General features: G+C 38.5%; 1 protein-coding gene and 1 pseudogene across 1 annotated transcript in view; one reads left to right on the top strand and one right to left on the bottom strand.

The window, feature by feature from the left end:
* Positions 1-25,490, top strand: part of FAM117B (family with sequence similarity 117 member B) — a 135,360-nt gene that overhangs the window by 44,272 nt on the left and 65,598 nt on the right. Inside the window, exon 2 of the mRNA XM_054479151.2 lies at positions 16,841-16,992. Within this exon, the coding sequence (XP_054335126.1) occupies positions 16,841-16,992 (152 nt within the window). The remainder of the gene's footprint in view (positions 1-16,840; positions 16,993-25,490) is intronic.
* On the bottom strand, positions 1,608-2,035 carry LOC129032115 (small ribosomal subunit protein eS26-like; annotated as a pseudogene).

The raw sequence follows: 25,490 nt of genomic DNA on the forward strand, positions 1-25,490 counted from the left end.
TATGTACAGTGAAACTCCATTAGGCTGGACAAGGAATGACTGAGGAGCTCTATGTTAAGTAATTCCCAGGGTTAGGGAGTTGTTAAGCACTTACCAGAGTGCTAAGTTGTTTTTGGTCACCCAGTATGTTCAGTGGAGACCCCAAAAGGGCCATGCCTTAAAAGTGGGGCTAAATTAGCCTAGAGTAAAGGCTACTCCCAATCTGTCCAAACAAAAGCTTAAAACAAACTTTAAGGATCAAGTTGATGAACAGGTTACTTTACTGACTTTCAGAACAAAGCACAAGAATCTTTCAAGAATGATAACAAAATCCCGAAACTTAAAAACATGATACGTCTAGCATCCAGTAAAAAATGACTAGAAGCAGGAAAATGTAAACTATAATGAGAAAACTAAAGCAGTGGAAACAGACTATGAAATAACAGAGATAATATTATATGACAAAAAATTTTTTTAAAACTGACATTATAAATATGTTCAGTGTGCTCAGAGATTTAAAGGAAAACATGAAATGAGAAAAATGAAATATATTAAAAAGAACTGATCAAAATTTCTAAAATGAAATTTAACTGAAATGAAAAATTTACTGATTGAGGTTAACAGCAGACAACAGCAGTTTCTTATCTGATGAAAAAGATCAGTGAAGTTGAAAACGGCAGTAGAAACCACACAAAAATTGAATGTAAGAGAAAGATTAAAAGAAATAATGAACAGAACCTTTGTGATCTGTGTGATAACATGGGCGTGATTGTACTCTCAGAAGAAGAAGGAAAAGCCATAGAAAAAGTCTGAAGAGGGGGAGGGGGGAGGGATAGCATTAGGAGATATACTTAATGCTAAATGACGAGTTAATGGATGCAGCACACCAACATGGCACATGTATACATATGTAACAAACCTGCACTTTGTGCACATGTACCCTAAAACTTAAAGTATAATAAAAAAAAAGTCTGAAGAAATAATGACTGAAAATTTTCATGACTTTATAAAAACTATAATCATGCAGATCCAAGTTGTTCAATTAATCTCAAGCAGAATAAACACAAAGAAGACCATACCAAGGCACCATAATCAGATGGCTGAAAACCGGTGATAAAGAGAAAAAAAGTTTTTTAAACAGCTAAAGAAAAATGACATTTTATATACAGAGAAACAACCAAAAAAGGGGCAAATTTTTTGCCAGAAACAATGTAAGAGCAAAATAGAATTTGGCATTGTTAAAGTGCTAATAGATAAAATAAAACTGTAAACCCAGGTTAAATTTTATACCCAGCAAAAAATCCTTCAAAATAAAGGCTTTTTATACATACAAAACCTGAGAGTAAATTACACTATAAAAAATGCTAAAGGTAGTTCTTCAGGTGGAAGGAAAATGATATCTGATAGAAACTTGGTATACAAAAGAATAAGCACCAGAAATAGTCAATTAATGGTAAGATAAAAGGACTTTTTGGACATTATTTGATTTATTTATGAGATAATTGCCTAAAGCAAAATAATAACATATTGTGTGTGTATAATGTCTACATAAAATGAATGACAATAGTAGCACAAAGACAGGAAGCAGCAATGGAAATATTAGGTCTAAGAGTCTTTTTTTTTTTTTTTTTTAAGTACAATTTCCATTTTATTTTTTTCCAGAGAATAGTCTGTTTTCAGTCTTTAAGAACTCAGCTCCTTACATGGGCTTTGGTGGGGGACGTGGGGCAGCACCCGCAGGTCTAAATCGGGGTGGGGGTGTTCGGTCCTTGCGGGCTTCACGAGATCGATTCCTGACTACTGTGCTGTGAATTGCACAACTCACACAGTAATGTAGCTTCACATACAGCTTGGGAAGCACATAGGCATCGAAGACGCTCACTTCAGAAATGTCCCTGACTGCTGCGGCCTCCACTATGTTTCAAATGACGAATTTCTTAATGGCCTTGTCCTTGGGCACGCGTCGGGCACAGTTAGTGCAGCGAATAGGCTGCACGTGGCCGCGGCCCTTTTTGGCACGACCGTTGTTGCTTCTTTTCTTTGTCATCTTGGAGGCACGGACTGGAGAGAGCAGGCCTAAGAGTCTTATATGTAAAATGATGTATTTTTATTTGAAGATACAGTGTGATAAGTTAAAGATGCATATTATAAAACCCTAGATAGAGCAACTAAGCAAAAAGTAAAAGAAATATAGCTAATGTGTCAGTAGATTACCAACCAAACCAAGATTATGAAGGAAGAGAAGGGGAAAAAAGAACAAAGAACAGGTAGAGAAAATGGAAAATAAGCAAAATGATAGGTTGGTATGACCATATAATATTAAATAGTTTAACCGTTTAAATTAAAATACAGAGATTATCAGACTGGATTTAACAAAAAGTAAGATCTAATTATATGACATCTACCAAGACATTAAATATAAAGAAACAGGTTAAAAGTATAAAGATGGAAAAAGATGCACTGTACAAAACTGAGCATGGGAAAGCTAATATAGTGATTACTGTTTAAGGGAGACTTCAGAGTAAGGCATATTACCAAGAAAAAAGACGGACATTTCAAAATGACAAGGGGGTTAATTTATCAATTGTAAGAGTGTTTGCATCAAATAGGAAAAATTCAAAATTCATAAAGCAGTGTTCAATATTTGTTTCCCAGTAATTGATAGTATAAGTGGAGAGAAAGTCAGAATTTAGAAGACTTAATAACATTGTCAACAAATATAACCTAAGTTGCATTGTAGAACACTCAGCAACAGTGATAGGGACAGGAGGCAGGGAAATTCTGGGCAGAAGAGGGTGAGTCCCTGGCGAGGGTCCTGCCCTCGAACTGAGAAAGCCTGGTACTGTATGGCCCAGTGTGAGAACTGACATCCCTGTTTGTCCGGTCAAATGTTGCCTTTTCCAAAACCACTCATGGCCTGCCCTGCCCCTCATCCTGTGCCCATAAAAACCCCAGGCCTTGCTGGCAGAGGGAGGAAAAGCAGCTGGACATTGGAGACTATAGTTGGATGTCAGAAGCAGTTTGACTTCAAAGGGACAGCTTGACAGTGCAGCTTCAGAGAGGAGTCTGGATGGCTGGACTCCAGGGGAAGAATACCTTCCTGCTCTGTCTCCTTTTCAGCTCTCCTTCGCACTGAGAGTCACTTTCATCGGCAATAAAATCTCCCGCATTTATCATTTCCTATTTGTTCGTGTGACCTCATTCCTCCTGCGTATTGGACAAGAACTCAGATGCCACGAGTGTGGGTGCAAAAGGCTGTCACATTGACCCTCCACTGAACTGTTAACTCTTAAGCCGTCTGCGGATGGCAAAGTTAAAAGGGTGCTGTAACATTTCCCCCTCCGGCTTCAAGGGTCATGAGCACCCTCCCCTAGATGGTGTCTCGGGGCTAGTATGGAGTTCGCTCTTGCTGGCACCCAAAAGCAGTCGCCTGACCACTGCACTCTCTCACCTGCACTCCCCCTCCTGTGAGGGGTGGAGCAACAAGTGAATGGGAGTTTGCCCCTGCCAGTGCCGAAGTGGCTGGCCAGTTCCAGCGCCCATGCATCCCTGTTACTGCCTGAGAAGGGGTCAGGGAAATATCCCGCTTCAACAGCACAGTACATATTCTTTTCAACTGCACCTGGAACATTCACCAGCATAAACTGTATGCTGAGCCATAAAATAAGCGTCAGTAACTTTAAAGAGAGTGAAATATAGAATATGTTCACTGACCACAACAGAATTAAATTAGAAGTCAGTAACAGAAAGATTCTTGAAAAATCTCAAATATTTTTGAAATTAAACTTTTCTAAATAATCCATGGGTCAAAGAAGAAGTCGCAGAATATTTGGAACTGAATGGTAATGAAAGCACATAATACATTTTGTGGCATACAGTTAAAACGTGTAGAAGAAAATGTTTATAAATTATTATAGTAGGAAGAAAGGGCTAAAATAATAATTTAAGCACCTACCTTAATCTAGAAAGAGAACTAATTAAACCCAAAGTAAGTAGACGAAAGGAAATCATAAAGGTAACAGAATCCAGTGAGTTAGGAAACTGTTGGCCAGGTGTAGTGGCTCATGCCTATAATCCTAGCACTTTGGGAGGCTGAGGCGGGCAGATCACCTGAGGTCAGGAGTTCGAGACCAGCCTGGCTAGCTAGGTGAAACCCCATCTCTGCCAAAAACACAAAAATTAGCTGGGCGTGGTGGCATGTGCCTGTAATCCCAGGTACTCAGGAGGCTGAGGCAGGAGAATTGCTTGAACCCCGGGAGGCAGAGGGTACAGTCAGCCGAGATCACACCACTACACTCCAGCTTGGGCGACAGGGTGAGACTCTGTCTCAAAAAAACAAAAAACCAAAACAAAACAAAAACCTGCTTAGTAGAGGAAATTAGTTAAATCACAGGCAGGTTCTTAGAAAGGATAAATAAAATTGAAAAACCTTTAGTTAATTTATGAAGGGAAAAAAAGATTACAAGTTTTAAATATCAGGAGTGAAAAAGTAGATGTTACTACAGATCGTACATAAATTAAAAGGATAATAAAGGAACATTATGGAGAACTTTATGCCAATAAATTCAACAAGATGAAATGGACAAATTCCTTAAAAGAGACAAACTAGCAAAACTGACTCAGAAAGAAATAGAAAACCTGAATATCCCTATATCTATTTAAAAATTCTTAATTTAAAATATTCCTAAAATGAAAACTCCAGACCAGATAGCATCAGTTGTGAATTGTGTAAGAGTTTTAAGAAAGAAGTAATACTAATTGCCCATAAACCCTTTAAGAAAATAGAAGAGATAATACCATAACTAATTTATGAGGTAGTATTATTCCAATACCAAAGCCACACAGACATTGTAAGAAAACTACAGAACACAAAATTTTAATTTGTTTTTTTTTGGAGACAGGGTCTTGCTCTGTCACCCAGGCTGGAGTGCAGTGGCGCGATCATGGCTCACTGCATCCTTGACCTCCTGGGCTCAAGCAGTCCTCCCACCTCAGCCTCCTGAGCAGCTGGGACCACAGGCACATGCTACCACACGTGGTTAATTTTTCTATTTTTTGTAGCGAACAGGTTTTGCCATGTTGCTCTGGCTGGTCTCGAACTCATGAGCTTAAGCAGTCTGCCTGCCTCAGCCTCCCAAAGTGCTGGGATTACTGGTGTGAGCCACTGCACCTGGCCCAAAACTTCTTGACAAAATATTAGCAAGTTGAATCCAGCAGTATAAATATAATGATGGTACATCATGACCAGGTAGAGTTTACCCCAAGTATGCAAGTTTGATTTAGTAGTAAAAAAATCGGTATACAGTCCATCCTTATTATTCGCAGATTTTGTATCGGCAAATTTGCCCACTAGCTAAAAGTTATTTGTAACTCCAAACTCAATACTTTCTTGCTCTTTTGTGGTCATTTGTGGACATGTATGCAGTGGAACATTTGAATTGTCCAACATATACATTCCCAATTGAGTCAAGCAACGTTCTCTCCCTTTTTCTTCAGCTCTCGTATTATAAACAAATGTCCTTTTCATGATCGTGCCATATTTTTCAGATTTTTTGCTAATGATTTTGGTGTTTGAAATCATTGTGCCCCCAAGCACAGTACTGAAGTGCTGTTTAATGTTTTTAAGTGCAAGAAAGCTATAATGTGCCTTCTGGAGAAATTAACGTGTATTAGATAACTTCATTTAGGCATGAATTATAGTGCTGTTGCCTATGAGTTTAATGTCAGTGAACCAGTAATATGTATTAAATAAGATATCTTTAAACAGAAACATATATTATGTTAAACAAGATTATGTATTGATTGGTTGATGAAAGTGTTGTGATTAGAGGCTTATAGGAATATAACTGTATTCCCTAGGAATAATGGCTCAGTATTTGCTAATTTGTTGTTTATTGTGACTTTATAGAACAAATAACTACCATAAATAATAAGAATGGGCTATATATCTGTTACTCTCTTATCTGAGAGAAAAGAAGGTAAACCACATGATTATCTCAAAAAACATTTTTTTTTTTTTTTTGGAGACAGCGTTTTGCTCCGTGGCCCAGGCTGGAATGCAGTGGTGTGATCTCGGCTCACTGCAACCTCTGCCTCCTGGGTTCAAGTGATTCTCCTGCCTCAGCCTCCCGAGTAGCTGGGATTACAGGTGCCCGCCGCCAAGCCTGGCTAATACTTTTGTATTTTTAGTAGAGATGGGGTTTCACCATGTTGGCCAGGCTGGTTTTGAACTCCCAACTTCAGGTGATCCACCTGCCTCGGCCTCCCAAAGGGCTAGGATTACAGGTGTGAGCTACTGTGCCTGGCCAGTTATCTCAATTTATACAGAAAAAGTATTTGATAAAATTCACCATCTATTCATGTTAGAAATGCTCAGGAAACTAGGACTAGAGGTCAACCTTCTAATTAAAGGACTGCTTTATTATATATAAGTATATATAATATAAGCCTGCAGTTAACATCATATTTTTTTCCTCATAAGATCCAGAACAACTAAGAATGTCAACTCTCACAATTCCTACTCTGATCCTAAAATTTATATGAAACTGCAAAGACTAAAATAGCCAAAACAGTATTGAAAAGGAATAATTAAAATTGGAGAACTTACATTGCCTTTGGACAGAGGTACAGATCGATGGAAAAGAACAGAACATTGAGAAATAGTTCACACATCTCGATAAAGGTTCCTAAGGTAATTCAGTGGGAGAAAGAATAGTATTTTCCACAAACAGTTCTGGAACAACTGGATATCCATATAGGGGAGGGGGATAATCCCTTTCCTTAAACTGTACACAAAAGTGAACTCCAAATGGATGAAAGACCTACATATGAAGGGTAAAATGGAAAGACTTCTAGAAGAAAACATAGGAGCAAATCATCTTGACCTTGGAGTAGGCAAAGGTCTTTTAAGACACAAAAAGCATGAACTATTAACAGAAGTAGTCGATAAATTGTAGCCTATTAAAACTAAAAAATGCTATTCGAAAGACACCATTAAAAATTGAGAAGACAAGCCAAAAAGAAGACAAGGCAAAACTGTTCATATGCATATATTTGACAGAGAACTTGCATCCAGAATACATAAATCCAATTTAATAAGAAGACAAACCAATCAGTTAAAAAATGGACAATGGATTTGATCAGACATACCACTGAAGAAAATGTGTAAGTGGCCAAAAAGCACTCTATCTCAACCTCATTTGGTACTGGGGAAATGCAATGCCATGGTGAACCATTGCTCATCTACTAGAATGAATGAAATGAAAAAGTATGACAATACCAGATGTTGATGAGGATAGTGGAACAACTGGAGCTGTAATGCATTGTTGGTGGGAATGTAAACTGGGTACAACCAGTTTGGAAAACATTTTGGCAGTTTCTTATAAAGGGAGACTTACACTTGTCCTAAGATCCAGCATTTCCACTGTTTACCCAAGAGAAATGAAAACACTTATCCATAAAAAGATTTCTTCAAGAATTTTCATATATGACTTATTCCTAATTGTCAAACACCGGAAGCAATCCGACGCCCATCAGTAGGCTATTAGAGGCCGAGCGCGGTGGCGCATGCCTGTGATCCCAGCACTTTGAGAAGCCGAGGCGGATCACTTGAGGTCAGGAGTTTGAGACCATTCTAGCCAACATGGTGAAACCCATCTCTACTAAAAATACAAAAATTAGCCGGGTTTGGTGGCGTATGCCTGTAATCCCAGCTGCTCGGGAAGCTGAGGCAAGAGAATCTCCTGAACCTGGGATGGGGAGGTTGCAGTGAGCTGAGATTGCATCACTGCACTCCAGCCTGGGCAACAGAATGAGATTTGGTCTCAAAAAAAAAAAGGTATTAGATAACCAAATTGTAGTATTTTGTATTAGTCTGGGTTCTCCAGAGAAACAGAACCAATAGGATACATATATATTTATTGATACAATAACATACACACAGATTTATTTTAAGGAATTGTCTCATGCACTAATGGAGTCTGAGAAGTCCCGTTATCTGCGGTAGGCAAACTGGAGACCCAGGAGAGCCAGTAGTATAGTTCCAGACTAAGTCCAAAGACCTGAGAACCAGAAGGAGTTGACATAATTACCACCACATATATTCATACAATGGAGTACTCCTCAGCAATAAAAAGGAATGAACTGTTACATGCAACAACAAGCATGGATCTCATAGACACTATGCCGAGTGAATGAAGTCAGACACAAAAAAGTATTATGTGATTACATTTGTATGACACCTTTTAAAAAAGCAAAACTAACCTTTAATAATAGGAAGTAGGTCAGAATTTACCTGGGTTCAAGAGTGGAGAGATTGACTTCAAAGGAGTATGAAAAATTGTTTAGGGCTTATGGCAGTGTTCTAAATCTTGATGGTAGTAGTGATTTAATGGCGTATTTGGCTTTCAAAACTCCAAAGATGGGTGCAGATTTATTTATTTATTTATTTAGAGATAGGATGTTGCCCTGTCACCAAGGCTGGAGTGCAGTGACTCTATCATAGCTCACTCTGACCTTGACCTGCTGGGTCAAGCAATATTCCTGCTTCAGCCTCTCTTGTAGCTGGGACTACAGGCGCGTTCCACCACATCTGGCTTATTTTTACATTTTTCGTAGAGATGGAGGTCTTACTGTGTTGCCCAGATTTGTCTCAAACTCCTAGCCACAAGTGATCCTCCCTCTTCAGCCTCCCGTAGCATTGGGATTACAGGCGTGAGTCACTGTACCCAGCCTGATACATTGTATTTTATGTAAATGATACCTCATGTTTAACAAAAGAATAATTACTAATTGGATTTTTAAGTTTCTAAAATAGTCCTTATCTTTTTGATACTATGCCTGTGGGAAGTCATTTTGGTTAAATCAATCATTTTCTTACTAGGATAAATTATTAATTAGGTACTGCTGGGCCTGTATCAATATTTGGTTATGGTATCTGTTAATGTTTGAAAACTTAGTGGAGAAATTAACTGAAAAAGAAACATGGAAATAACTGAAGAAGATGCAAAATTAGAAATAAATTGTGGAAATTCATTTTTTCCTAAATTTTCCCTTAGATTATAAATAAATTCTCATGTAAGTTTATCATTTTAAAAACATAATTTTGAATATCTTTAATATTCTATGTATTTTCTATCAGTTTTCCTGTTCTTCAATTTTTGGACATATCTTTGTATTTGAAGCCTTTTTTGGCATTTGATTATTCTTCTGTATGCATACCTAGATGTGGAATCACTGAATCAAGGAATATGAATTTCAAAAAATATAGATAATAAATTCACATGGCAAATTCCAAGGGTGCAATTGGGAATACAGTGAAATGTCTTCCTTGCGCCTTTGTTGACAAGTTTCCCTTCTTGGAGGCAGCCAGTGTCATCAGAATTTTGCTTTTCCTTCGTGTGTGTGTGTAGCAAGAAGTTTAGATAGTGGATGAAAGACAAATTTTACAAGAATTTAATTATATTATACATACTCTTTAAAATAAAATCAACTACAGTTATTTTTACTTGAATTTCATAAAAGAAAAGGAAACTATAATGAAACTGATAGAACCTCTTTGAATTTAAATCTTTACCAGAAGAAAAGATCTCTAAGATTAAGAAAAGAAAGATTTGGAGTAATATTTTTGAAATATTGTTAATATATAAAAGAAATATAAATTACCAGTAAAAGTATGACTATTTTAGAACTCAGTTATTGAAATACAAATGAAATAGTTTTATCTTTTTTACACTGGTGAAAATTGATAAAATACACAAGAATGGGTACCCTTGTGATGTTATAGGTTTTTGCAAAATTTTTTCAGTAGAAGGCAATTTGGCAGTACTTCCAATTTTAATCTACCTGTTATCTTGAATATACTAATTTGATATGTAGAAACTTCTCACGAACAGATCTTGAAACAAGTCTAAAAGGATACCTATCTGCCGTGAAAGTGTCCATTAATAGAAGATTAAGTTATAGTGAATCTACCAAATAGGATAATGTACAAGTATTAAAAATAGTAATGTGTTGTGGATTTTAATTTATTGCCATGGAAATAGGTTCTCGACATACCCTTTTTATTTCCCTCAACAATAAGTAATTGAATACATAATGGGACCTCATTTATATAAAATCGTATGTATGTCCAAGGGTAGACAGATTTCTGTAAGTAAATACTCATTAAAGTGGTTTTCTGCCTGGGCGTAGTGGCCCACACCTGTAATCCCAGCACTTTGGGAGCTTGAGGTGGGTGGATCACTTGAGTTCAGGAGTTGGAGACCAGCCTGGGCAACATGGCAAAACCCCATCTTTACCTAATATACAAAAAATTAGCCAGGCATAGTGGCGTACGCCTGGAGTCCCAGCTACTTGGGAGGCTGAAGTAGGATCACTTGAGCCTGGGAGGCTTGAGGTTGAGTGGCATGAGCCGAGATCATGCCACTGCACTCCAGCCTGGGTGACAGAGCAACACCCTGTCTAAAAAAACAAAAGCAGTTAGCTTTGGATGGTGGACTATTAGAATTTTTAACACTCTTAGGTTTCTTTATGCTGAATATTTTCATTTGTATACTTGAAAAATTTTCTCTCCTTTCTGAACAATTAAATGTCTGATTTATTTGCTTGCTGTTTCTGTGGATAATGGGAGATACAGCCTTTAAGACAATACCTGAGGTCAGGCGCAGTGACTCAACGCCTGTAATCCCAGCACTTTGAGAGCCTGAGGCCAGTGGACTGCTTGAGCTCAGGAGTTTGAGACCAACTTGGGCAAAATGGTGAAACCGCATCCCTACAAAAAATACAAAAGTTAGCTGGGCGTAGTGGTGCGTGCCTGTGGTCTCAGCTGCTATGGAGGCTGAGGTGGGAGGATCTCTTGAGCCCGGGATGGCGAGGCTGCTGTGAGCCCCGATCCCACTGCTGCTGTGAGCCCTGATCCTGCCACTGCAGTTCGGCCTGGGTGACAGAGTGAGACCCTCTTTCCAAGAAAAAAAAAGTACCTAATCAAGTTCTAAAAATATTTATATCTAACATTAGTATATCGAGGTCTGTAGAACCTTTGTAATGGAATACCTAAGGGTCATGGTTTGGGATGCTCCACTAGTGCAATTGAAGTTACCCAGGAACCAATTGAACAGGTGCTCATAGTTGGGGAACTCAGAACTCAAGAGCCCAAGGCGTTGACTGAAATTTTCAGTGCTACACCCTGCTATGTGTAGTTAATCTCTCTAAAGACTTAATTTTTAAAGAACAAGTCAAGTTCGAGCCATAGTTTTTATTTACTTTGAATTAACCAAAAAGCATGTGAATTTATTGCATACACTTGTCCTTGTTGATAAATGATAGTAACATTAGAAGTCATTCTTTTCTCTGCATCTCAAGTCTTCTTCATTTAGGAAATTAACAAAGAAAATTAATTTTTTCATTGGCCATTTACAACATATTGCCTGTATCAGGGTTTGCCTTAATCACTGGGATCGGGGGTGGGAAATAAAATTCCTGCCCTGCAGAATCATGCTCTGTACCGGAACACAGGAACAGTCAGGAACCTTTCCAGTGAACTATGGGTTCGGGTGGTTGTTTGAGGAAGATTTTCCAGAGGAAGTTACATCTGAACTGAATTTTGAAAGGTTAAGCATGAATTAGCCAAAGAAAGGGATATAAGGGTAGAGACAAACACCTAGAGGCATGTAAGGGCACAGTACATACTGGGAACTGCAAGTCCGTGGTCTTAGTGTAGAGATCAAGGCAGTGCAGGCAAAAAAGTGAGGCTTCAGAGGCCAGATCATGAAGAGTCTTGTTAGCTGTCAGTTTCTTCCTGTGGATTTCCTTATAAATACAGCCTTTGTTCACTTAGTCTGGGAACTTTTGAGTCATCTTTGCCTCTTCAAGTTTTCCTCCCATAACCTCCTTAATAATTAGGCACCAATTCTTGTCAGTTTTGGGAACTTGGATTGAAATGAAAAAATGACAAGGTAGATGTAGACTGTGTTCTTTATTACAGGCTGTGACTTATTCTTTTTAATTTCTAGGGCTTAGCACTGGCTCACAGGCCCTTACTGTCTGAACGAATGGATTAAAGGAAGGGAGTTCCAAAGATAAAATGTTCAGTATTTTTGCACGTATAACTCATCTGTTCTCCAGTTCATTATCGAAATAATAATAATCTGGCTGGGCATGGTGGCCCACATCTGTAATCCCAGCACTTTGGGAGGCCAAGGTGAGCAGATCACCTGAGGTCAGGAGTTGGAGACCAGCCTGGCCAACATGGAGAAACCCTGTCTCTACTAAAAGTATAAAAATGAGCCAGGTGTTTTGGTGATGCATGCCTGTAATCCCAGCTACTTGGGAGGCTGAGGCAGGAGAATTGCTTGAACTTGGGAGGTGGAGGTTGCGGTGAGCTGAGATCATGCCAGTGCACTCCAGCCTGGGTGATGGAGTGAGATTCTTTCCCCCCAAAAAAGAAATAATAATAATCCAATAATTTTAATAATCTTTGGTGGACTGGTTGAAAAGTTAACCCTTAGATTTTTAATTGAAAAAATAAAATGAAATCAGACCCATTAGTAAGGTCTGTTGAATTAATGTACTGCTAGGCAACTGAAGCAACAGTGGTCATAGTTAGGGAAGAAAAGTGCCAGACAGCTTTTAGCCATTTGATATAATGCATATATACCAGTTTACATTGTGTGTGCGCCTTCCCACCCTGCCAGCTGAGACTAGTTTTCTTGCGACTATCCCAAAAGGTATTTTTTTTTAGTTAGAGGAAAAATTGTGAACATGTATATTTATTGTGTTTCACTTGTCACAGTTAATAATGTTGGTACATATTTTCCTGAAAATGAGTATATACTGCATTTGTTTTCTGAAAATGTGCTACAAAAGGAAAACTGAACATGGAGAGATAGGTAGCATTTATAACAATTACGTATTAGTGAAATAACTGTGCCTTAGTGAAATAACTGAGAAAGCAAATTGTGCATCTCAGACATATTTGTGAAGCAGCTTTTATGATTATCAGCAACACAGTTGCTGTAACTATTGTATTAGTGGAATTGAATCTTATGTGGGACACATAACCAGCACCTGAACTTTTGTACTTGTAGCTATGCAAGACCCTTACCAAGATAATAATGTAACATAGAGAGGCATCAAGAGGTGTTTTCATACATGTATTTGCCATCTTATAGAACTAGAATAACACTGTAATATAATATCATGAATATATCTTAAAAATATTTTTAAAGCCCCTATGAAAGTTAAGCATAAATGAGCTAAGCTCATCCCCTTCTCCTGCCAAAAGATAAAGTATATGAGGGTGTTGTAGCACAGAAACCAAGACATAAAGACATGCATTAAAAACCAGGGGTCAGCAAATGTCTTCTGTAATGTACCACATAGTAAAATTTTAGACTTTACAGGTCAAGAGGTAAAATCAAAGATATTATGTAGGGACTACTATAATAAGAGAGCATACAGTTTTTCACAAATTTTTAAATGAGAAAATTTCAAAATATAATAATTGAATGCATTTTTTGTAATACAGCCCTAATGAGAAGAGGGAATTCTTTTTAAAGGGATAGCATTTCACTTAATTCTAGTTAAAAGTTAGTGTTGCATATCATCAAATCAGTTGCAAGTGTTCATCTGCTAATGCTGATCTATATGAAATTTTACGTATCATCTTCGAATTTGACTTTTCACCCAGACAAGAGATACATATGGCATAACTTTGTCATTATGATTTGTAGTGCTGAGCAGCAGTGTGAAGCAATGAGAGGGCCATACGAGGTCTTTGCTGTGTGTACTTAATTCTGCCTTTTTTTTTTTTTTTAGCACAAAAGCAGCCATAGACAACCTGTAAATGAATGATCATATTTGTGTTCCAATAAAACTTTACTTAGGGACATTGAAGTTTAAATACGATTTAATTTTTATGGATTACAAAATATTTTGATTTTTCCCCCAACCATTAAAAAATGTACAAGCCAGTTTTAGATTGCTAGCCATACAAAAAACAGGTGCAAGACAGATTTGACCTGTAGGCTGTAGTTTTCCCAACCCCAGATATAAACCATAAAAATTCCCAAAATCTAATATATGTATTTTTGTATTTTTAAGCATTTTATGATTTCAGAAAATTAGTAACTTGTTTTAAAAGTGTTTCTATTGTTTTAATACTTTTTCTCGGACAGTATACTCCATATAAAAATTCAAACATTATAGAAATGCCTAAATTAGTAATTAAAACACTAATTCTGTCCCCCAGAAGGTTAGGTGCATACTTTTTCCAGATTTAAAAAATAAATGTACTAACACTGGCCGGGTGTGGTGCCTCATGCCTGTAATCCCAGCACTTTGGGAGGCCGAGGTGGGCGAGTCACTTGAGATCAGGAGTTGGAGATGAGCCTGGCCAACATGGTGAAATCCTGTCTCTATTAAATATACAAAAGTTAGCTGGCACCTGTAATCCCAGCTACTCGGAAGGCTGAGGCAGGAGAATCACCTGAACCTGGGCGGTGGAGGTTGCAGTGAGCCTAGATCGCCTCACTGCACTCCAGCCTGGGTGACAGAGGGAGACTCTATGTCAAAAACAAAACAAAACAAACACTTTTATGCACATCTAATTACTTTTTAAAACAAAATATGAGATCATGCCTTTTATAAACGTGTGAGGACTTGCCTTTTTTCACTGACTTTATCATGAATGACTCTTTAGACCAGGACGTGTGTATCTATGTGCTTATTCTTTGAATGGCCTATCATATTACATTATATGACTCTGCCATAATGTATCCAATCATCTTCTCATTTTGGACATTTTGTTGTTTCTAGTTTTCTGCCAATTGGTTGTTAAGTGCTCTTTTTGTAAATAAACTTTAAAGTCGATCATTAATTTTGAAATAGTTTTTTTAATGCCACTTTGATTTGGGGGATTAATCTTAAAGGAATGTGCACATTGAATATAGTTTTAATGTGGTCCATTTATTTAGGAGAACACATTTTCCTTTTTTACTGGCAACTATGGGGTAAGGGTAGTTAGAATTATTCTCACAGAAAATTATACATAGATTTATTTTCCAATTATTAAATCATGTATGAGGTGTTGGTTGGTACTTAAAGTTTATTTTGATGTATCAAAGCTTGGCCTGCATTATTGAAGATGTTATTGCAAAACCCACTTTTTTTTTTTTTTTTTTTTTTTTTTTTTGAGACAGAGTCTCGCTCTGTTGCCAGACTGGAGTGCAGTGGTGCGATCTTGGCTCACTGCAATCTCCGCCTCTCAGGTTCAAGCGATTCTCCTGCCTCAGCCTCCTGGGTAGCTGGAATTACAGGCGCCCGCCACCACGCCTGGCTAATTTTTGTATTTTTAGTAGAGACGGGGTTTTGCCATGTTGGCCAGGGTGGTCTCGAACTGCTGACCTCAGGTGATCCTCCCACCTCGGCCTCCCAAAGTGCTGGGATTACAGGCTTGAGCCACCACGCCTGGCCAAAACCTGCTTTTTTATATGTGTCTTTTCTCACATTACTTATTAATGTGAGGAAACATTAATAAGTAATATGCTTTATTGCCACTATATTATTTTACTATTTTAATTTACATTGGATGTCTTATAATTATTATATTGGCAAATACCCACTTTTTTTGCTCAGAAATGAAACCTACCCCTGTTACAAAGCTGGTGGTTGGTTCTTGGCAGTTGATTTGGTTTATGCATCCGCTAGGATACTCTCAAAGGCAAGGGATCAATTAGCAAAGTGTTAATTTGTCTTAATCTTTTGGGCTGGTACTAAGTTATTGTGAAGCAGATGTGTTATTACTCCATCCTCTGTGAAGATTGAGGAATAGGATGATCACTAAGTGCCAGTATTACTTTTAGATGTCATTATCAAATAACATTGTCACTAGTCTTTTAGTGACAATATTTAGTGAAAGATTGTCACTGATTTATTTTATATTTTCCCATGATAATTACCTTCCTGTCTTATTTTCATTATGTCCTCCCATTTCCCTGAAATATATCAAACAAGGGTTTAATTTATAAACAAGGAGATCCAAATAAGAATTTGTTGGATATGAGAGATACATTGATTCTATAGAAAATTCCTGGACCCAATCCCTAGAGATTTAGATTTACTAGGCCTGGGGTGGGTCAGCTCTTTTCACTCAGTATAGTTCTCTGGAGAGTCATGCAAGTTATTGCATGTATCAGTAGCTTGTTCCTTTTTGTTTCTGTTTATATACAGTAATCCTTATCCTTTTTTTTTTTTTATGGTTTCAGTTACTTGTAGTCAACCTTGGTCTGAAAAGATTAAGTGGAAAATTTCAAGAAATAAACAATTTATATGTTATAAATTTGCGCCATTCTGAGTAGGGTGACGAAATGTCTTGCTGTCTTGCATCCCCCACCAGGAACGTGAATCATTCCTTTGTCCAACCTATGCACGTTGTCTATGCTCCCTACCTGCTAGTCACTTTGGAGCCCTCTCAGTCATTGGATTGACTGTCATGGTTTTGCAGTGCTGATGTTTGAGGAATTTTTGTTTTACTTAATGGCCTCAAAGCCCAAGAGCAGTGATGCTGGCTTGTTGTTATACTTGTCCTATTTTATTATTAGTTATTGTTGTTAATCTCATGCTGTGCCTAACTTACAAGTTAAACTTTATCATAGATATGTATATATAGGAAAAAACAGTGTATATAGAATTGAGTACAATCTGCCATTTCAGGCATCTTTACTGGGGGTCTTGGAAGTCTCCCCTGTGGTTAAAGGGGATTACCATAGTTAAGTTGGAGAACTTTCTACATAGTTTAAAACTTAGTTTCTGCTTTGTTTCTTTCCTAATTTTATTAAAACATGCATTTTTGTCTTAAATCTAGGTGACAAAACACGACAGCCTTCTTCAAGCCCCTCCAGTATTATCCGACGCACTTCCTCCCTGGATACTCTTGCTGCACCGTATCTTGCTGGACACTGGCCTCGGGATAGCCATGGGCAAGCTACACCTTGCATGAGGGACAAAGCTACACAGGTAAGCTTATTATAGTTCTTATCCTGAAGTGTTTTTCTCTGAAGCTACTTCTTCTAATATTATTTGTTCTGCTTTGAGTAGAACAAACCTTAATGTATATTAGAGTTAACTTGAGAAACTTACCAAAAAGAGCAGATTCCAAGCCTGACCTCCACGTATTCTATAGTAGGTTTTGGTTGGGGCCTGGGAATGTGCATTTTAAATAGCTCTCAAAGTAATTCTGATACATACAGATAATTTATGGACATACTTTTTTTCCCCACTTATTCTTTATAAGTTAGTTTACAACAAGGGTGTCCAATCTTTTGTCTTCCCTGGGCCACACTGGAAGACGAAGAATTGTATTGGGCCACACATAAAATACACTAACACTAATGAGCTTAAAAAACATTGCAAAAAAATTCATAATGTTTTAAGAAAGTTTATGAATTTGTGTTGGGCTGCATTCAAAACCATCCTGGGCCTCATGAGGCCCATGGGCTGCAGGTTGGACAAGCTTGGTTTACAACATCATAATATATTTAATGTATGGAATTTGGTCTTAAATATTTGTAACAGCAAAAATTAGTGACCATCTAACCTTACGTTTTTGTGCCAAAAAAACCTTCATATATTGGGAGATGGGGACTGTATTACTTTGCTGATCCTAAAAATGTAAATATTCTGACAAAGGGACTCTGGAAGCAAAGAATTGTTTAATATAAAGGGATCTCATGAAATCATTCAGGGCCAGGCAGGGTGGCTCATGCCTATAGTGCCAGCACTTTGGGAGGCCGAGACGTGTGGATGGCTTTTGAACCCAGGAGTTCAGTACCAGCCTGGGCAACATGGCGAAACCTCATCTCTGCAAAAAATACAAAAATTAGCCCGGCATGCTGGTGCACACTTGTAGTACCAGCTACTTGGGAGGCTGAGGCAGGAGAATCACTTGAGCCTGGGAGGTCAAGGCTGCAGTGAGCGGTGATCATACCACAGCACACCAGCCCGGGCAATAGAGTGAGAACCTGTCTCAAAAAAAGAAAAAACAAAGAAGAAGAAATCATTCAGATCTTCCCCTTAGTTTTACAGATGAAGAAGCTGAGGTCTAAGATCATACAGCCAGTTGAAGACTGCATCTTAGTTTGGTGTAGTTTCTAACTTACCACAATTATAATTAGTTAAATATTTGTGTAGTTATTTATTTATGGTTTCTTTTTTTTTTTTTTTTTAACAAGAATGCAGATGCCATTTATTTGGTCCATAAGTATAGTCGTTATTTGAGTTTTACAAAACATCGAATATAAATAACCTGAAACTGTAACAATACACAAAAATTGGCTTCTTACACAGACATACCAGGCAGTACAAACTGAAAACTTGAGTAAATTAACATTGTTTTACATTAATATACATAGTGCCATTTAACATTTAAAAACAAGTTTCAATGCATAGCCCTTGATACTTCTTTGAATCTGTTTCAGTCAGTTAAGAGTATGAAAATGGTTAGATCTAGGCTAAAAATAATTCTTCTTCTAGCCAAAAATAAAGGCATAATATTTATGGTTCCTTACATTCACTAGACAGTAAGACCCATGAAGACTGTGTCTGGCTTGTCTATTGCTGTATTTCCATGCCCAGGACTTAATACTAGATGCAGAATAAATTGCCCAAGGAATATTTGCAAAGGAATGAATGAGCAAAACAGTTATAGCTTTATTGCTAGTGAAGAATGAAAAGCATTTAAAGATTTAAAAGATTTTTTATACTGATTGTTGAAAATCAGGTAAGGTACATCTCGATTTAGACTTCAGATTTACATTACTCCTGGTCTCAACATTTTTTGAAGTATTTTTTTTTTTTTCCTGAGATAGAATCTCGCTGTGTTGCCCAGGCTGGAGTGCAGTGGTGCAATCTTGGCTCACTGCAACCTCTGCCTCCCAGGTTCAAGCGATTCTCATGCCTCAGCCTCCTGAGGAGCTGGACTACAGGCGTGCACCACCATGTCTGACTAATTTTTGTACTTTTAGTAGAGATGGGGTTTTACCATGTGGCCAGGCTGGTCTCAAACTCCTGTCCTCAAGTGATCTGCCTACCTCGGCCTCCCAAAGTGCTGGGATTACAGGTGTGAGCCACCATACGTGGCCCGAGATAATGTTTTTTATTTTTATTTTTATTTTTTGAGATGAAGTCTCTCTCTGTCTCTCAGGCTGGATGGAGTACAGGGGCACGATCTTGGCTCACTGAAACCTCCACCTCCCGGGTTCCAGCAATTCTCTTGCTTCAGCCTCCTGAGTAGGTGAGATTGCAGGCACACGCCACTATGCCCAGCTAATTTTTTGTGTTTTTAGTAGAGACGGGGTTTTGCTATGTTGGCCATGCTGATCTCGAACTCCTGACCTCAAGTGATCTGCCAGCCTCCCAAAGTGCTGGGATTATAGGTATGAGCCAAGGTGCCCGGCCCTGAGAGAATGTTTATTAAAGAACCAAGTAAACACACTTTTCTGTGGTGGTTTTGGATTTGTGTATTGATTTTCAGAATTCCAGATATTCTTAGTGGGCTCAGTTTATTTTCTGTTCTGATAATCTTGAAATGGAATCCTACTGTTAGGACAGACGATTGGGATTTGGATTATCTTGGTGTTTATACTTTAGTGCCAACTACAGAAATGAAAACATAGACTCTGTACTCATCAAAAGTAATGAATCTTTTCTGAAATTGACTTTTTTTTTTCTTTTTTTGGAATGGAGTCTCACTCTGTCGCCTAAGTTGGAGTGCAGTGGCCTGATCTCAGCTCACTGCAACCTCTGCCTCCCGGGTACAAGCAGTTCTCCTGTTCAGTCTCCCAGGTAGCTGGGACTACAAACGCATGCCACCATGCCTGGCTAATTTTTGTATTTTTAATAGAGATGGGGTTTCACCATATTGGTCAGGCCAGTCTTGAACTCCTGACCTCAGGTGATCCACTCGCCTTGGCCTCCCAAAGTGCTGGGATTACAGGCATGAGCCGCCATGCCCAGCCTAAAATTGACTTTTTTAACCAAAGAGTTCTGTGAAACTCTGTAGTTATTCACAATCTGTAACTTTGCTGAGCTTAGGGCATATAGTTTGGAAAATGAGTACGGTATCTACTTGCTTTCTGCTTAATCCACATGTCACATTTAAATTTGTAGAAGTTTATTTCCTTGAGCATTTCTACAGCACCCTTTATTTCCACTGCAGTTTTAGGTTCAATGGGTTCAGACATTTTGTCATATTAGTAAGAGTATGCTATCATACAAGCCACTGGGAGTCCCTTGATCTGTGGATGTAGTTCAGTAAGTCTTTTAAGCAAATTGCTGTGACCTAACAATTGAATTAAAATATAAACCCTATATTCCCTGCCTTTTTCTAAATATCCCCCAAATGGGAATGTTAAGGGTACAAATAAAAAGAAAATTTAGATCTGGGTGTGGTGGCTCACGCCTGTAATCTCAGCACTTTGGGAGGCTGAGGTGGGCAGATCACCTGAGGTCAGGAGTTTGAGACCAGCCTGACCAATATGGTGAAACCCCATCTCTACTAAATATACAAAAATTAGCCAGACGTGGTGGTATGCACCTGTAGTCCCAGCTACTCGGGAAGCTGAGACAGGAGAATTGCTTGAACCCGGGAGGTGGAGGTTGCCATGAGCTGAGATCATGCCACCGCACTCCAACCTGGGTGACAGAGTGAGAGACCCCATCTCAAAAAAAAAAAAAAAAAAGAAAGAAAGAAAGAAAATTTATAATTATCATACTGTTAATCTTATTTGTAAAGCTCGTGTAGAACCTCCTAAAGGATAACTGGGTACTCCATCCTTTCAGTTACATGGTGGGCTCTCATCTTTGGCAAGTAAATTTAGCACTAACACAATTAATCAAAAACTCTCAAATACCTTATTTGCAGATATTGGGTTTCCCTAAGTGTATGCTAGTTAAATCAACTTTTAAAAATTGTGGTAAAATATATATAACATAAGGTTTGCTGGTTTGACCATTTAAAAGTACATGCCTATGTCGTTTTATTGAACTTTATTGGGCTTCGCAGATACTGTGCTTTTTTACAAATTGAAGGTTTGTGGCAACTCTGCATTGAGCAAGTCTGTCGGTGCCATTTTCCAAAAGTGTGCTCACTTTGTGTCTCTGCCCCATTTTGGTAGTTCTTGCAATATTTCAACAATTTGCATTATTGTTGTATCTGTTATGGTGCTGTGTGCTCGGTGATCTTTGATGTTACTATCAATTGTTTTGAGGTGCCATGAACCATGCCCATGTAAGACAGGGAACTTAATTGATGAATGTTGTATGTATTCTGACTGCTGTTCCCCTGAGTCTCTCCCTCTCATTGGGCCTCTTTGTTTTCTCAGACACACTAGTATTGAAATCAGACAAATTAATAACTTTACAATGGCCTCTAAGGGTCAAGTGAGGTGAAGAGTTGCATGTCTCTCTATTTCAATCAAAAGCTAGACATGATTAAGCTTAGAAAGCAAGGCATGTCAAAAGCTGAGATAGGCCAAAAGCTAGGCCTCTTGTACCAAACAGCTAGCCAAGTTCTGAATACAAAGGAAAAGTTTTTGCAGGAAATTAAAAGTACTAATTGAATGAGCATTACGAATGACAAGAAAGTGAAACAGCTTTATTGGCAATATGGAAAAGTTTTAGTGATCTAGATAGAAGACCACACCAGCCACAACATTTATTAAGCCTAATCTAGAGTAAGACCTTAATTCTCTTCGGTTCTTATGAAGGCTAAGATAGGCGAGGACGCTACAGAAGAAAAGTTTAAAGCTAACAGGTTGGTTCATGAGGTTTAAGGAAAGAAGCCATCTGCATAACATAACAGTGAAAGGTGAAGCAGCAAGTACTGATACAGAAACTGTAGTAAGTTATCCAGAAGATCTAGCTAAGATTACTGTTGAAGATGGCTACACTAAACAAGAGTTTTTTGTTTGTTTTTTTTTGAGATGGGGTCTTGCTCTGACACCTAGGCTGGAGTGCAGTAATGCAGTCATAGCTCGGTACAACCTTAAACTCCTGGGCCCTGGGCTCAATCAGTCCTCCTGCCTCAGGTTCCCAAGTAGCTGGGTCTGTAGGCACACGCTGACATGCTTGGCATTTTTTTTTTTTTTAATGTTTTTGTAGAGACAGGATCTTGCTATGTTGACCAGGCTGGTCTTGAACTCCTGGCCTCAAGCTGTCCTCTCACCTTGGCCTCCCCAAGTGCTGGGATCATAGGTGTGAGCCACTGCGCCCACCTAGATTTTTAATGACAAAACAGCCTTATCTTGTAAGAAGATGCCATCTAGGACTTTCATAGCTAGAGAGAAGTCAATGCCTGGCCTCGAGGGACAGGCCAACTTTCTTGTTAGGGGCAAATGCAGCTGGTGACTTTAAGTTGAAGCCAGTACTCATTTACCATTCTGAAAATCCCAAGGCCCTTAAGAATTATGCTAAATTTACTCTGCTTTTGCTTGGTACATGGAACAACAAAGCCTGGATGCCAGCACATCTTTTTATAGCATGATTTACTGAATATTTTAAGCCCACCATTGAGACCTACTGTTAGAACAAAAGATTACTTTCAGAATATTACTGCTCATTGGCAATGCAGCTGGTCACCCAAGAGCTCTGATGTAGATACACACAGAGAGGAATGTTGCTTTCATGCCTGCTAACACAACATCCATTTTGCAGCCCATGGATCCAAGAAATAATTTTGACTTTCAAGTCTTATTATTAAGAAAATACATTTAATGAGGCCATAGCTGCTATAGATAGTGATTCTTCTGATGGATCTGGGCAAAGTAAATGGAAAAGCTTTTGAAAAAGACTCACCATTCTAGGTGCCATTAAGAACATTTGTGATTTGTAGGATTAGGTCAAATATCAACATTATCAGGAGTTTGGAAGAAGTTGATTCCAACCCTCATGGATGACTTTGACAGTTTCAAGACTTCAGTGGAGGAAGTCTTTGCAGATGTGGTGGAAATAGCAAGATAACTAGAATTAGAAGTAGAACCTGAAGATGTGATTGAATTGCTGCAATCTCATGATAAAACTTAAGCATGACAAATTGCTTCTTATGGATGAGCAAAGAAAGTGGTTTCTTGACATAGAATCTACTGCTGGTGAAGATGTGGTGAATATTGTTGAAGTGACAACAAAGGATTAAGAATGTTACATGAACTAACTTAGTTGTTAAAGCAGTAGCAGGTTTTGAGAGGATTGTCACCAATTTTGAGAGAAATTGTACTATGGGCAATATGCTACCCACGCAGCATTGTGTGCTACAGAAAAATCTTTTGTGAAAGGACCTGAGTCCATTGATGCAGCAAACTTCATTGTTGTCTTATTTTAAGAAATTGCTGCCCAGGCGTGGTGGCTCACGCCTGTAATCCCAGTACTTTGGGAGGCCGAGGTGGGCGGGTCGTGAAGTCAGGAGTCCAAGACCAGCCGGACCAACATAGTGAAACCCCTTCTCTACTAAAAATACAAAATTTAGTAGGGCGTGGCATCGTGCACCTGTAATCCCAGCTACTTTAGGAGGCTGAGGCAGGAGAATTGCTTGAATCCGGGAGGCAGAGGTTGCTTTGAGCCCAGATCACGCCATTGCACTCTAGTCTGGGCGACAGAATGAGACTCTGTCTCAAAATAAATAAATAAATAAATAAATAAATAAAAAGAAATTGCTGTAGCCACCCCGGCCTTCAGCAGCCATTACCCTCATCAGTCAGCAGCCATTAACATCAAGTCAAGACCCTCCACTGTCAAAAAGATTGTGACTCATTGAAGGCTCAGATGATCATTAGCAGTTTTTTATCAATATTTTAAAATTAAGATACGTATGTTTGTTAAGACATAATGTTATTGCACACTTAATACACCATAGTATAGTGCAAACATAACTTCTGTATGCACTGGGAAACCAAAGAAATTCATGTGACTTGCTTTATTGTGTTACTCCCTTTATTGCAGTGGTCTGGAACTGAACTCCCAATATCTCTTGAGGTATAACTGTATATAATTTAGTGGCATTAATTACATTCACAATGTTGTGCGGCCGTTGCTAACTATTTCCAAAACTTTTTCAGCACTCCAAAAAGAAACCCTGTAATTCCCCATCCTCCTTTTTTCCTCACTATTAATACCACTGGCAGTTAATCCTTAACCACTGTCTCACTTTCTGTTTCCATGAATTTGCCCATTTCATATAAGTGGACTCATACAGTTTGTTGTCCTGCATCTGACTCATTTCACTTAGCATAATGTTTTTGAGGTTCATTCATGTTGTATCATTTATTGAACTTAATTCCATCCTGACTTCCTCCTACCTCCCTCCCTCTGTTGCCTAGGCAGGAGTATAGTGAGATGATCACAGGTCATTACAGCCTCGACCTCCTGGGTTCAAGGGATGCTTCCCCTGCCCAGCCTCCTGATTAGCTAGGACTATAGGCTTGCACCACTATGCCCAGCTAGTTTTTTGAGTTTTTAGTAGAGACAGGATCTTTCTATGTTACCCGGGCTGGTCTAGAAGTCCTGGCCCAAAGTGATCTGCATTCCGGCCTCCCAAAGTGCTGGGATTACAGGCAAGAGCCATCACACCTGGCCTTAATCTCTCTTAATGGGTGAATAATATTCCATTTATCAATATACCACATTTTGTTTACCTGTTAATCTGTTGATGGGTATTTGGGGTGTTTCTACCTTTTGACTGTTCTGAACAATGCTGCAGTGTACATGCAAGTATCTATGTGAATCCCTGCTTTCAGTTCCTTTCGATATATACCTGAGAGTGGAATTGCTGGGTCATATGATAATTCGATGTTTAGTTTTTAGAGGAACTGCCAAACTGTTTTTCACAGCAGCTGTATCATTTTCTATCCCCATGTATGAAGGTATATAATTCCAGTTTCTCTATATTTTCACTAACACTTGTTTGAAAAATTATAGTCGTCCTAGTGGGTGTGTTGTGGTATGTAATTGTTAGGATTTGTTTCCCCATGTAACTAATGGTGCTGAGTACCTTTTCATGTGCTTACTGGCCATTTGCGTATCTCCTTTAGAGTTCAGACACTGTCTTAACATCTCTGTGCCTCTGTTTCCTTTTTGTAAAATGGGAGAGCTATAGTACCAATTTTTTGAGGTTATTTTGAAGATTAAATAAAGAAAACATATAAAACCCTCAGAACAGTATCTGGCACCTAGTAAGCATTCAATAAATGTTCTCTGTTAAATTAAAAATTAAAGTGATTACCTTTATTGTCAGATTTGAACAAGGATGGAATGTAGGTTTTATCCCCTAAGGAATTTGATCTATTGCTGTTGCCTTCCTGGAGCATCCTGTTGAGAAGATTCAGGATAAAGATTGCTGAGACTGATAAGTGATTTCTGCCTTTAGCAAGGGACCTGGGTCACTTTTATCAGTTATTTGCCAGTCTAGACAGTGCTGCAGCAAAGAGTATGTTGGAAATACTTTATGTTAGGTTGTAAGTGGGTGC

This window comes from Pongo pygmaeus, chromosome 11, assembly GCF_028885625.2.
Source record: "Pongo pygmaeus isolate AG05252 chromosome 11, NHGRI_mPonPyg2-v2.0_pri, whole genome shotgun sequence".
In the NCBI taxonomy this organism is placed as follows: Eukaryota; Metazoa; Chordata; class Mammalia; order Primates; family Hominidae; genus Pongo; species Pongo pygmaeus.